The sequence below is a fragment of the Anopheles funestus genome, chromosome 2RL (genome assembly GCF_943734845.2).
Source record: "Anopheles funestus chromosome 2RL, idAnoFuneDA-416_04, whole genome shotgun sequence".
Taxonomy (NCBI): Eukaryota; Metazoa; Arthropoda; class Insecta; order Diptera; family Culicidae; genus Anopheles; species Anopheles funestus.
Window position 1 is genome coordinate 100572898 of NC_064598.1, and position 14053 is coordinate 100586950.

General features: G+C 42.1%; 2 protein-coding genes across 26 annotated transcripts in view; both read left to right on the forward strand.

Moving 5' to 3' along the window:
• The first annotated feature begins 1576 nt into the window (after positions 1-1576).
• LOC125763375 (probable phosphorylase b kinase regulatory subunit beta) lies at positions 1577-8314 on the forward strand. 6 transcript variants are annotated; one of them, XM_049426473.1, is made up of 10 exons: positions 1578-1786; positions 1872-1987; positions 2114-3151; positions 3225-3436; positions 3950-3964; positions 4591-4608; positions 5229-5315; positions 6042-6146; positions 6218-7410; positions 7477-8314. In XM_049426473.1, the coding sequence occupies exons 1-10, from the start codon at positions 1761-1763 to the stop codon at positions 7991-7993; spliced, it is 3327 nt and encodes a 1108-aa protein (XP_049282430.1). In that variant the 5' UTR covers positions 1578-1760; the 3' UTR covers positions 7994-8314. The 6 variants fall into 6 exon arrangements, with proteins under 6 accessions (XP_049282431.1, XP_049282430.1, XP_049282433.1 ...); XM_049426474.1 differs by lacking the exon at positions 3950-3964 and having other exon boundaries at positions 1577-1786; XM_049426476.1 differs by lacking the exon at positions 5229-5315.
• A 2098-nt stretch (positions 8315-10412) lies between these two features.
• The window catches only part of LOC125763342 (piezo-type mechanosensitive ion channel component), a 44539-nt gene continuing 40898 nt past the window's right edge, over positions 10413-14053 (forward strand). For 7 of the 20 annotated variants that reach the window (XM_049426358.1, XM_049426350.1, XM_049426351.1 and 4 more), the window contains exon 1: positions 10417-10816. The gene's annotated coding sequence lies outside the window, so the exon portion shown is untranslated. Of the gene's footprint in view, positions 10817-10840; positions 11364-14053 lie in introns of those variants that run through there. The other 13 variants (XM_049426362.1, XM_049426366.1, XM_049426360.1 and 10 more) reach the window with 7 other exon arrangements.

Below are 14053 nucleotides of genomic sequence, written 5' to 3' on the forward strand. Positions count from 1 at the left end.
TAGAGCACCCATAAAACTTGTCGTTGTCGTTCGTCGTATACGACAAATCCCAGAGCAGCGCCTAAGGGGTAAGCCTTATGAAATTTTTGAGTTGAAAATTTTTTAAAATTTTTTTTCTGATTTTTTATTTTATTTTTAATTTAAAGCATTATTTGAGTGAAAAGAAACTTATTGCAACAAATTCGCATTAAAATATATCACATTTAAATATTTTTGCAAAATTTCCTAAAAAACCTAGGGCTATAGCCTTAGGCAGCGCGCTGTCACTTCTCGAACAAGACAAACCAGACAAAACCACAAGAACAAACCCAAGCAATCATATGGAGGTGCTCTGTCAACCTGCATAGAACAAACCAGACAAACACGACATAGAACAAAACAGTTTGATTTTGTCTTGCATGTTTGTGTCACACCTTGAAACTCTATACCTTCTTGTCAAATGGCACCTAAGCAGTTTGTGTGCTGGATTGCTTTGTTAACAGTTATTGTGGAACAGAGAATTTTAGATTTTTAGCATACATAAACTCACCGAAATTGGAATAAAACGAGGAAAGATTGCTTAGCGACAGTACTAGGCATTGAAATTGTCGATGGAGTGACAGTTCTACACGACAATTGGCAGAGCACCTTTCGAACAGTGTCGTGTTTGTCTGGTTTGTTTGGCTGTTCACAGCGCGCTGCCTTAGGAAATTTTTAAATGGGATCGAATCGCACAATCGCTCCTGTGTGTAGCGCTCCTTGGGGTGCGAAACTTCGCTTCTGGGAGCGCATCGCACAATCGCTCCTGTGTGCAGCGCTCCGTGTGGAGCTACCTCTTTTTCCCGTGGGCTGTGCGGGAGCGCGCACAATAATATGAGCGGAGCGATTGAGGTACCTCTTTCGCTCTCGACCCAACACTACCGGTAACGTTTCTGTATATGCTTATGAGAGAATCAAAAAGAGAAAGCGAATCAGTTCAGAATTGAACTCAGATCAGGCAACGTTTTGCGTCATGTAAAAGCAATTATGGGAATTCCCGGCGGTGTATGTGGTAAACGGTGCCGGTTTACACGGCAGGACTGGGGATCAAATCCCATCCGGACCGTCTCCCCGTAGCAAGGACTGAGTAACCAGCTACGCGGTAAAAATAAGTCTAGTAAACCACAAATGGGCTGCGTGACCTTAGATTTTATTAAAGCCAACAACAGAGAGAAAGAGAGAAAGAGAGAGAGAGAGAGAGAGAGAAAGAGAGAAAGAGAGAGAAATAGAGAAAGAAAGCAATTATACGTTTAAACCAACTGAGCCCGAAAGAATATATTTCTGCTTTGTTATAAAAATCTGTAGTTTATGTGCGAGATGGTTTTCTCGAATTGTATCGTTAACCAGGTTCGATATTGAGTCGCGTATTATTAAATATCAAAATTCATTATGTTCTCTAAGTAATTGAAATGGATATGAGCTATAAGCATGGTAATGAAGGAATTTAAATGAAAAAAATAATCATACACACAACAATGTTTCTCGAATATGCACCATTTTGCGCGTTGGGTTCCCAAACACCCCCTTGTTTACATCCGCTCCCATCACGCTCGACATTGAAACGTCACATTTGACATTGCAGAAACGTAACGAGAAGGCAGCCAAAAATCGGCTCGTTGCGTTTTGGCAATTTTTCGTTGCTGAAAATCGTCGGCCAGACTCGGTGTAATTGGTTTCTACTGAGGAAGTGTGCTATAGCTGGAAGTCAGCTGCAAGTGCAAGTGCACAGGGAGGATTGCATCATGTCGACGATGGAGCGCCACTCGACGTAAGTTGTGTCCGTTCGCGGGAGCAATCTCCCCTGCTGTTTGGTTTTTCTTGAATATGCCGTCTCCATCCCGTATTCGTTGTAGTTCCGTTACGCCCGTTGCCCGGCAACCCAGTCTGGACGACATGAACCTGGACCAGTTCCTGAAGATTTCCAACTATGAGGACACGGTGAAACAGTTAGATATTTACTACGGCATCGGTAAGTTGCGACCGTCATTGGTGCAAGTGAAAATGAGCCTTAATTGATATGTCCTTGAAACGATCGAAATTCGATCGTGCGTGATGGTGTTTCGATTGCTAACCCGTTGTTTTTCGCTCTTCTCAGTGAAACGACAGCTATTGCAATTTCAAAGTCCAATCACTGGCCTGTTCCCGGTGCTGAGCACGGATCGGGAGGTGGGCAGCATACGGGATAGTGTGTATTGTGCTGCGGCGATCTGGAGCCTTTATCAAGCGTACCGCCGAATCGACGATGATCGGGGTAAGAGCTATGAGCTGGGTCAGTCGGCGGTAAAGTGTATGCGCGGCATACTGGAGTGCTGGATCAAGCAGGCCCATCGGGTGGAAAAGTTCAAATCGCGCCAGTGTGCCGTCAATGCGCTGCATTGCAAGTTCCATCTGGATACGGGGGAGGAAATATATTCCGATGAAAACTACAATCACCTACAGATCGATGTCGTTTCGATCTATCTCATCTTTCTGGTGCAAATGATAACGTCCGGGCTACAGATCATCTACACGCAGGATGAGGTTGCGTTCGTGCAGAATTTGGTGTACTACGTCGAGCGAGCGTACCGTACGCCGGACTTTGGCATGTGGGAACGAGGCTCGAAGTATAACGATGGCACACCCGAAATCCATGCGTCCTCGATCGGAATGGCAAAATCGGCATTGGAAGCGATCAACGGATGCAATCTGTTCGGCGAGAAGGGTGCCTCGTGGAGCGTCGTTTACGTGGACATTGACGCGCACAACCGCAACCGTAGCATCTTTGAAACGATGCTACCCCGAGAGTCGAGTTCGAAAGGTGTGGACGCATCGCTGCTACCTACACTTTCTTTTCCGGCGTTTGCATCCCACGAGGAACGGCTAGTGGACATGAGCAAGCTGAACGTGGTGCGACGGTTGAAGGGTAAAAAGGGCTTCAAACGGTTTAGTCGGGATGGATATCTGTCCAGACTGGAAGATAAAACGCGACGCTACTATCATAAAGGAGAAATTAAGGACTTTGAAGGGTACGAGTGTGAGTGGCCCATGTTCTACACGTACATGATCATCGACGGGGTGTTTAAGAACAACCTAGAGCAGATAGAAGAGTATCAGATGGAGCTACGCAAGTGTATGCACTCGGACAATAATGGTGGTAAGTGTAGAATGTCTTATCCTGTTTGGACAGTACGGGGATTTGTCTCTTAAATTTTCGTTCTCTCTTTTAGATCCAGTCGTATCGATGTGCTATGCTCCGGACGGTGACGGAATGTATACGCGTGCCTCCTCACAGTCCCTTTTCCTGTGGGGTCAATCGGTGTTTATCATTGCACAGCTGCTAACCGCTGGTTTGCTGCATATTAACGAGCTGGACCCGATCCGGCGATACTTGCCCTCGTACAATCGGCCACGGAAAGGTGGCCGCTATTCAGCCTTTCAGGTAAGTACATGGACAGTGGAATAGAACATTTAAAACACTTTAAAACCTTTTCCTGGGACAACTGGATAACATTGTGGAAGAGGTTTTACATATCACTAAACAGTAAATAGTTTTCAGATTAGGATGAGCCAAAACCGCACCACGGCACGTGGATGCTTTATACGCCAACAGTTTGAACAAACTTACATGCTACTAAACACGAATCAAAACTATAAATATTTAACTTGGTGAATTGGTTTGAATTCGCTTCATACTAGCTCCTATGGTTACAATCCTGCGCTAAACGGAACATTTTTGCTGTAAATTTTTTAAATCTCGTCTATCGAAATTCGTATGAAGTAGAGGAAGTGGTAGTGATTCATAGATAGAAGCACACGAACAAAATACTACTCTATGCCCCATCTAAAAATGTCCGCTCACTTATGATCAATCTTCTTCGCTGTCAAAATATCTTCCATTGTGTTTTATTGTCTTTCCGTTTTCTCTTTTGGGCCACTCCATTCAACCGAATAGGCGAAACCGGGAATTGTAAGTAATGTCTAGTGGACGACCAGTTAGGAACGCTACTAGGAACATTTCTTTATATCATGGATATATTTTTTTCTTACCAAAAATTGTCATAAACCTTTATAGAATAGTTGCTTCATTTTTTTTCAATGTCGTTTTTTTATTATGCATTCTCATTTACTAATTTTAATCCGTTCCTCATAATGCTAGGAAGTGCTTATATGGCACTTTCAAGCAAGAACTCACGACGCGACTATCACAACATTTGTAGAACAGTGTGGTTTTGCTAATCTGGCACAATTGAATTATTGTTTTAAATTGTTGTTGGCTAATACTTACTAGCACTAGAAAAAGTTTTCTGTTTTTACAGACAAGTTTCCTAATCAAAAATAAACAAATTCAGTTATTTTTTTCTTTCCCTTGGAAAGGAGAAATCATATAGCTTGTTCATGCTTGTATTTGCTATTGAAGATAATGTTTTGGAATGTATTTATCGCTCATTTCGTTGTACTTTATTTATTGAAAGCAACTCGTGCTACATAAACAGTACACGGGAAATTGCCTCTATGTACCATATTAATGAGTATCACATTTTCTATTTTCCACCACTTTTTTTCGCGCTTTCCAATTGCAAATCGCGCGGACAGCGTACAAAAATCGGAAGTGTAAGTATTCGTATCCCAAACCCTCCCAACACTGAGTACACAGACACACACAGGTTAAGTTTTTGCTTGTGGCAATTGCCACCTCAAAGAGATGGTGCTAGGGCTCTAACAGAACTTTGAGTGCCTAAACATCTTCCGAGATGCATTTTGTGCTTGCTTGCTACGCTGCATTTCTAAGCCGTGATATGTTTAAGATGTATTGATAATGTTGCAAAAACAAACAGCCCCGTGTGTTGCAAGTATGATTAATTTGTATAACTTGTGTGCAGATTCGATATATCACTCAAAACTCATTAGCTGTACTCGTTTCACTCCTATCTCGTTTGGACGCTGCTGCCTTTTTGGACTTGACGTCGGTTGTTCTCCGCATACCATACCCATCGTTAATCGGCTCGATCATTGGACGGTTGGATGCATTCGTCCGACCGGCCTATCACACGACTGGCAACTATGCAAACCACCTGTCTAATGCACTTCATATTATTGCATCCTCATCGGCTGGGAATGTTTCATTTCATGCGTTGCATTTATTCAATCTAAATCATATTTACGACGTCTCCTTTTGTTTATATTCATGTCTGAGTGTTATTTCCATTCAATCGACTACTTGTTCGATGTAGGCCCTAGCCATGCATCGGCCTGTAACGCCACCGCATATTGAAGAGCGTCAGGATCAAATGTCGGATTCATCCAGCGAACCAGCGAGAGTAAATATTGAACTAAAAGTCTGAACCGTTTATTGCACCACAATTGGCACATTGAAAACGTACTATCTTTTTGTTAATTTTCCCTTGCTTTTAATGTTTGTTCTCGTTGTTTCGTGCCATTTCATTTAAAGCATTTGTTTTCTTGTGGCGTTTTATATTATATTTGTAAATTGCGAGATTGTTAATTTGATTCGAATAATTTGATGAGCTTTTCCATGTTATTAAAAGTGGTTTATGAAGTTTTACAGGCCAGATTTCAATACCTACAAAGTATGTCTTCTCATCGTACAATTTCACACTCTAATTTAATTCAAATTGCTTCTATAAATTTATCTAATTATGTTTAACGTGATTTTTATTATTTAAACTATAAACTAATCGATGTGAAAAGGTGTGCTTATGTTATTGTATTGTGCTTAAATGAACATTTAATAACTGCATGAATCGAATAACCGATATTGTTAGCACTCATATTCATGTTCAGTCATCTACAGCACGGAACTTAAAGTGAGGAATTTTGTTAAAATGTGAAAATAATACTTAATAATTTAAGTTAACATTTATCAACATGAAACGTAACACTTTAATATTTATTGTAATAGCTGTTGCTGCGGAATGCACTCTCTATGCCCGTATCTTTTGCTTCCACGTTTTACGAATAGTATGTTTAATTAAAAAAGATTGTAATGACATCTACATTTTGTCTAACTATTCACCAAAAAAAAGGGTACAGCAACCGATCTGGTAGTGCAAATTGTGCTAATTGCCGAATCGATGCGCCTGCAAGCCATGATGGCGACGTACGGTATTCAAACCCAGACACCACATGAGGTAAGCAGACTAAAATTTGCTTCATATTTTTATAATTAGCTTCTAAATATGCTTTTCATTTTTAACCATAGGTTGAACCCGTCCAAATCTGGTCCTCCACTCAACTGATCAATGTGTACCAGCAGCTGGGTGTGAATGATAAAATTGGCCTTACTGGACGCCCTCCGCGTCCCGTTGGTTCGCTAGGTACGAGCAAGGTGTACCGTATCTGCGGCATGACCGTCCTGTGCTATCCGCTCATCTTTGAAGTGTCCGACTTCTACCTCTACCGTGACATGGCTCTGCTTATTGATGACATAAAGACGGAGCTGCAATTCGTAGGCAAGTACTGGCGCTTGTCCGGTCGACCAACCGTTTGTCTGCTGATTCGCGAAGAGCACATGCGTGATCCACAGTTCAAGGAGATGATTGATCTGCTGGCAATGCTAAAGAAGGGTTATTGTGACGATATGAAGGTACGGATCGGTCGGTTGCAGAATCTTATCTCCAGTTCCTGTATCGAGCATCTCGATTTTATGTCCACCTCCGACCTACCGGATGTGGGCGATACGGCATTTGCGCAGATACATCATGATTATATTGGCTACCAAAGCTTAACGGACGTGCCCCGTGCACAGTCGTATCGCGAGAAAAAGATAACGGCTGCAGACTATGCGACACGCTCGACACCGGACATTCTCGAAGCGTTACGCAACACGGAGTCGATCTTCCTACAGTGCCAGCTGCTCGGTATTATCCTCCACCGCGAAGGTGCTCACTACGAACTGGCGGGTGAATCAGTACACGTGCGGCTAACCGATCTGTACTACCGGGCCGGTACGTTGCGGTATTGGCGTGCGGTTCGCTACTGCAGTTCACTGCTGCGCCACATTGTAGATTCGATTTCACCTTTCATCACAACGTTGCTGGTAAATGGGAAACAAATTACGGTCGGTGTAATTGGTCAGCGGGAGACAATCTTTGACAAACCGATGACACCATCCGAGATTCAGAACGTGATGTACTCGACCGTACAGCCGTACGACGTGATCCATGCTGTATTGCAGCAAGAAGTGGTACTGTACTGTGGCCGATTGATTGCAACGAATCCGGACATTTTTAAGGGCATTCTAAAGATCCGAGTCGGCTGGGTGCTGGAAGCGATGCGACTCTACCTCACAATGAAGGGCGATGAAGGGGCGGACATTGAAAATTTGTCACCGTTCCAAATCCGACAACTGTTGCAACGGGTACTTACCGTGAGCCAGTGGGCGAATGAGGATCAGTATGTGTTCTGTTACAACTTATCCACCTAGACATTCGTTTGCTAATGGTGCCTTTATCTTTGCAGCTTCAGCACGGTGCAGCGTCGTCAGTTGGAAGGATGTTTGTGTCGCGTCCCGAGCTCGTTCTACAATCTGGTCTGGGATGTGCTGGAGCGTACACCACATGGAATTACCGTACAGGGACACAATTTACCCGCCATGCCAACGCTCACGAACAAAAGTCGCAGTGAGCTGTCGTTTTCGCTGCAGGTTGAGGAAATGCTGCACCAAATCACGCAACCCGAACGACGCCAGATAGCCGTCGAGCTGCTGTGCATTGTCGCGACTATCCTAAGCCGTAATCCGGAACTACGCTTCCAGCAGGTGCTCGATCTTGATCTGCTCCTGGAAGATTCGTTTGCGATGTACTGCAAAGACCATAGTTTGCCACCGAGCAAAGACATTTCGCCGCTGTTTTCGCTTTCGTACTCACAAACCACCGGCTATCTGGCTCGTGCCGCAGTTAACAGTGTGCTACAACGGTGCGCTCTCTCCACAGAGGACTTTGCCGATGACGTTGAGGATCATTGCCGTGTGCAGTAGTGGAACGCCAAAAGCCTAGTCGATCGGAGCGATAGAGAGAGAAAAGGGTCACCCATTTTGCGAGGACGGTATTGAAGGAGTAACTGTTTTAAAAATGCTAGTTTTGCTTAGTGGTAGGTGCTGTGAGTCCTGTTTTGCTATGACCATTTGTTAATGTTATTTTATAAAAATGAACGAACAGCAATTGCTCTTTGAATGTATCTGCAGTGCCCAATAATATTGCCGTTACGCCTGGGTGCGTGAATTAGAATATGTGTAATCTCTCGTTGTTGCATGACATGTAATGAAGCAATAAATTTGAAGCATTCATGACAAAACATATTAACGATCGATTTGTTTCTACAAATACCTACGCCGATTTGATAAATGTTAATCGGGGAGCAGTGATTGTGATAACATCACCACGCTAAACATATGTTGCTGTCGCGCCTTTTTTTGCCGCCACTGTAACGTCATTCGTCATCATGTACTTGTTTACAAAACAAAGCTCAAATGTCAAATCGTGTTGGCGGCAAAGCACCACCGACAGAAATGGACGACCTACAGCAATTGGAAGAATTTGTGTCTCAAATCGCAAAACCAGAACGTACAATCAAGTGTATTTCGGACGGAATTGGGTTTGAACAGTTTGCTACAATCTGTAATCTTCCCGGAGCGCCTGATGATGTGGGACAATCGATAAAATCACCGGTGTCGCTGCTAAGACAAGCTGCGTTGAGTGAGGACGAGCAGATCACTAACATTGGAATTATTTTGAGGATGCTGTTGGACAATTCAACAAATTTTGTAACAGTAGGACAGTATTCTTGGTTGGTAAGAACAACGATTGCAGCAAAACTTCTGAAAACATTGCCGATGAAGGTTGCTATCGTAGTGCGGAAGCTTTGCGATGCTTTGGAAGGTATTGAACTGGCTGATTGCAATCATTCTCCGGGGGTGGTAAGTACTATTGCGGTGGAATATGTTCGAATTGGTGTATTAAATCCGATATACATCCTTTTAGGTTCAGTCCGTTACGAAGAGCTTAATAGAGGATGTTCCACTAAAGGATGGCAATCTGTTACAGGCAATCAAAATTCTAGCCACAGCAAACTGTCCTATATTGTACTACACAGCAGTGGCGCTTGTATTTGTCGGTCTCGATGCGATAACGCATTCCGACAAGCTGACCGCATCGTATCGTGTACAAGGAATGGATGAATTTCTTTGCCATCTGGAAATATGTAATCTAAAGTATCTGCAGCAACAGCGTAATAATTTGCAAACCATCTACCAGCTATTGAAGCTGCTAAGCCTATACCAAAACATGGTTATCCTACGTCATGTAGGTAAATCGTTGGAAGATCTGTCAGAGGAACATCAAGATTACGCCGAATTGTTTCACGTAACGAACGCACAGATAAAAATGTTTCGTAAATGGCTAGATAATGCGTGCGCAATCGTACAAACTTACGGCAAGGATCAGGAAAAAGATTATTTGATTGTAAGTAAACATTCTCCAGTGTTGGGTTTCCTCAATAATCGTATAATCCTTTTCGCACATTTATCGTTTTAGTTAGCGGATTTGTTACAAGTAGACATAATTCCTTTATTCGACGACCTGAATCCAGATAACGATATAGTGTGACCGGCACATTCAAACGAAATGTTCTCATGTTTTGGACTTGATGTTAGTGCACAATGATTTTAAACGAAACTAGACTTTATCAGAAAAGTATGTGATAAGAAAGATTTTGCATTCGGTTTGACGCACTTAAGAGATATTATGTACCGAATAATGGAATTCATTTCTTGGAACTGTGACGGCTAATCCAGGGTAGGACAGATAAACTAATTAGAACAGTACTTGCGATTAACCACGACTTCGGATCATTGTAACCAGATGTCGGAAAGTAGCTCCAGAATGTTCCACCGACGCATGATATTAGCGATGTGAGCTCGGATAACGATAAGAAGGTGCCATTAGTAATGCTCTAAAAAATCATAGTTGTAAGGACGATAAGCAAGTGTTCAACAAATGCTGAATAAATATTTTTGTACATTTGATAACAAATTTGTCTCTGCTTTCCAATTTGAACTAAGAATTGTTGGTCTTTTAGGTTTATGTTGAGCTTATATCATGTGACCCGATAATCACATGTTTCATAAATAAATCAACAGTTAAACACTGTTGCTTACAAAAGAATCAATTATTTGTGTTAAATCGCTCAACTCAAATCACAATGGAAGATTGTGATGCGAAGGATTCGCACGGAATACACGTAAATTAATCTAGAAATTTTAAAAACTTCAGGAAATCACAACAAAATTCTTGACAAATTTTGTGAAGAAAAAGAATACATGCTTGGACAAAGTTGACCTTCTAGATATTTCACGCGAATGGTAAATTGTAAGACACGTGCATTTCTTCCATAGTTCACGCACTAATCAAAACACCGGCCCACAACGCTCTATTCTCTCTTTCTCCGTCTTTCTGTGTTTCGCTCTCTTCGTTTGGGTTTCCTTCTCGCGTTCAACTCTCGCAGCTATTCGCGACTGACGGAATGATTGTTCCGATTGTATGTTGCCATCCTCCGTCCGATGCAGTCGTTGTGCGTATCTAGTGCTTACTGTGGTGGTCGATCACTCTCTACCTAGCGGCGGGGTAGTACGATCGACACTTCTTCCACCCTTGGTGGGTGCGTTTGTGCGTACGACTTCCGGTGTGGATCGGAATAAACGGAATTTCCGAGTGAAAAACAAAGGTTACATCTTCCTCCATCGTGAGGACAGTTTGTCGCTAGATCCCGTCATCAGCAGTTCAGCTTTGTGTGCGTGTGTTGGGTATGTTACAAGTGTTTCTAGCGTTGTCCCCACGTTCAGCCCAGCTAGGCAGAAGCCCTACTGGGACGGGAACAAGAGCAAAGAATAAAATGTGAAGTAAATGTCAGCATCCTGTTCATGGTTCGATGGTTCCTTTAGGAGCAAGTTTGCATTATTAGAAGCTGTGTACGTGCTGCGGTTTGTGTGCGTTCGTGTTGGTTGTTTATGCACCCGATTTAATAGTGTGTTGTTTTCTTTCAAAACGATTCCCTTGCCACGTGAAGAAGGTGTAATCGGTACGGTGGGAGAACCGCGCAGTATCGCGTTACCTTGAGATTGGCGTCGCGCGTTTTAACCGAAAGCGATTCCGTTGGTAACGGGTGTGTGTGTCCGCCATCCATTTCATTTTGGTTCTTTTTCCACTCGCACGTAGTAGCAACGTCAGCTGTGTTCCGGTGTACTGTGTCTGTGTCACCGCTACACAAATTGTATCGATCGATCGAACGATCATGCGGTGCAATTGATATTGCCGGTAGCACAAAAAAAACGACAATTCCTAATCTGACAGGTGAGTTACAGGGTAAATGAAACAACTGTTCTAACAACAGAATGGTAATTTTGATGCATCCACGAAAGTGCAAACTGCAACATGCAACAAATCAAATGTAGGTAGGCCGAAAAAAAAAGTTCGTAAAGGGCCATGAATCATCCGCAAAACGACGTAGTAGAAATGGCTGGAGTAGAAGCAGGGCTATTTTCATCCGACGTGACATCTTTGCGCGATTAGTGTGTGCACGTGCACATGATCCACCTGCACACAGGGTGCATAGAACATCACACACACACACACACATTTACAGATGAGGATCTTTTTTTTGCTATATTTGCACTTCCAATTTGCCTCACATGCGGCCTTACACGCCTAGCAGATTAACGTTGGGGGGATTTTTCAAATAGTTATAACATGACACAACTGATCCGATTTTATTGGCCGATGCGTTATTGCGGGAAAACAATTGTAATCATTTCATTGCGTTTGTTAATCATTGCTAATTGCGTCCACTATGAAGTTGTGTAAAATGGTGGAATTGTTATGTCGATACAGTATGGAGTATTGCCAGTCAATACCACAATGGTCATGAAACACTCAAGCGATAAAACACCAAATATCTTCAACTTGATGTAACTTTTATCTACTTTTAGCTTTTTTAAAATCTTTTTCGTTTGTTGCGATTATGTGACAAATTTTGAGAGAGATAAACATTATCGTTAATTATTAAATTTTATTTTGACGCAGTATATATTTCTGATTCTGGACTTCTGGTTTGTTGAAGGTATTTCAGAACCTTAAATAAGAACATGTGTTTAGTATTTTTCCATTTTTTTAGTATTAAATGTGTTTATTCTCAAATAATCTCCTTAATCTTGGTTTTTTTCGGCCATCTCTTGTCGACTATTCATGGGGTGTTACGGCATTGCTGTACGTCACTCATCAATGAAACATCGTCTAGCCCATCTAAAAAAAGCTCTAAACTCCGACGAAGCGATTAAGCAATGACAAAACATTTGGAAAGCAGCTGTAGCACATCTGCTGTGAAGCTGTAAGGGATCTATGCTTCTTTGCTACCATGCCTTTTGTTGTAGCTATGCTTTAATGGTCGTAATTTCAGCAGCAGACGAAAGGGAAAAGTTATAATAATAGTTTAGCCCTTTTTGGCAAACATATACTACACTAGATGTCGATACAGATTGGAGAAAGAGAGAATCTTTTGAGGGTGGTTGAATTGTTTGGATTAATGTCTGGTTTGGTAAATATCGCAAGTCTCTCCATGCGCACGTGCCGCGTGTTTAATTGAATCTTGTTGTTACTATCGACCTGCTAACAGTTGCTACCATTCGTGTTGTACCGTAAAAGTAATTATAATTTAATGTGAATGTTTTAATCTGTATTAATTGTCCGAGCGCAAGATTAGATTATTTAAGATTGATGACTTACTGCGCTCCTGTTGCTGATAAAAATCATTTTTACTCATTAAAAACTACACACAATATGCGTCTTCTTGTCTTACTAACGTACTTCCTATCTTGTATCCAACACTTGAGAAGAACAAATTGTAGCAAAGAACCGATCTGATCATGAGGGTGAATCAAAACCTTGTGCCATGAAGGTCGTTCCGTTAGAATAAACCCTACCCCTGCGTACCGGTTTGCGTGTGATCGTACGGTTAGTGTGCGGTGTACGCTCTTGTAGAAGGGCAAGTGAAATATTTATGCCATCTTTGCCACGAGGGCTGGGGCCTAGCTCGTATCCACTTGAAGCGGACGAGGCAGCACAAAACGGCACATACGAAACATTAATTCAACTAGTGGAGAACTTATAAAGGTGTTTGCATTTTTGTTTGTAGTACAACAGGAAATAACTAAGTCATGCTAGATTGATCTTTAAACCGTCAAGTAATCTAAGTTTGGTTTGCTTGAACTACATACTTACCTGGTTATGTGTATTTCGCGGATTGTAAATCGCCGATCGCCGACTGGACTTTGTTATCCGATGTTATCGGAGGTATAAAATTAAGCTAATATGCTTAAGACCTCGAAACGTCGTTAAAGGTTATTTAACGTTATCAAACACGGCAGAAATACAGTAGGATATTGATAGCTTACGCACTGATAAAATAAGTCGTGGATTAATATAGATAAAATATATGATATCTGTCTATCTAGCATTGAAGTCCGGACTTCGCCGCACTGTGATGCAGATAAAATGAATGATACAAAAAAAAGACTGAAATAGACAACAGGTTGCTCTTGAGTGTTGATACATAAAAACGAAAGGAATACTTGGAATCTCCTATTTAGGGCGTATTCCGCCTGCAGCTAGGTTGGTCTAACCAACTACACTTGGTTAGATAGCTAGTAGTGAGAGGAAAACAAATAAAACAAGCAATGGTAAGGTCAGTCGGCGAATATTGCGTGATTGTGAATGGGGAGGGTCATTAATTGAGTATTATGGTACCGGTTGATGCAAAAGAGGTGTCCAGTTTACCATCTCTTGATGCCATCCGATGGGAAGCCGGTTTTTTGTGATGATTTGTCACTAGCGTAACGAACATTTCAAGTCCCAATGTCTTGATGATGAATGAAGCTCATAATGTCGTAAAACATTGAGAGATGTGTGTGAGTTCGTCTATCGAATGATATCAACGCCACTGAGGCTTGGGCGGCGTTAGTTTGTCGAGTGTCTGGCACGTTCTGCGT

What these genes read in the sequence shown, in the direction of transcription:
- LOC125763375 (XM_049426473.1), top strand. Translation starts at nt 1,761, where the DNA reads ATGTCGACGATGGAGCGCCACTCGAC. An exon ending in GCACTCGGACAATAATGGTG is followed by an intron (nt 3,152 to 3,224) that starts GTAAGTGTAGAA and finishes TCTCTCTTTTAG; the next exon opens with ATCCAGTCGTATCGATGTGC. An exon ending in CAGTGGGCGAATGAGGATCA is followed by an intron (nt 7,411 to 7,476) that starts GTATGTGTTCTG and finishes TTATCTTTGCAG; the next exon opens with CTTCAGCACGGTGCAGCGTC.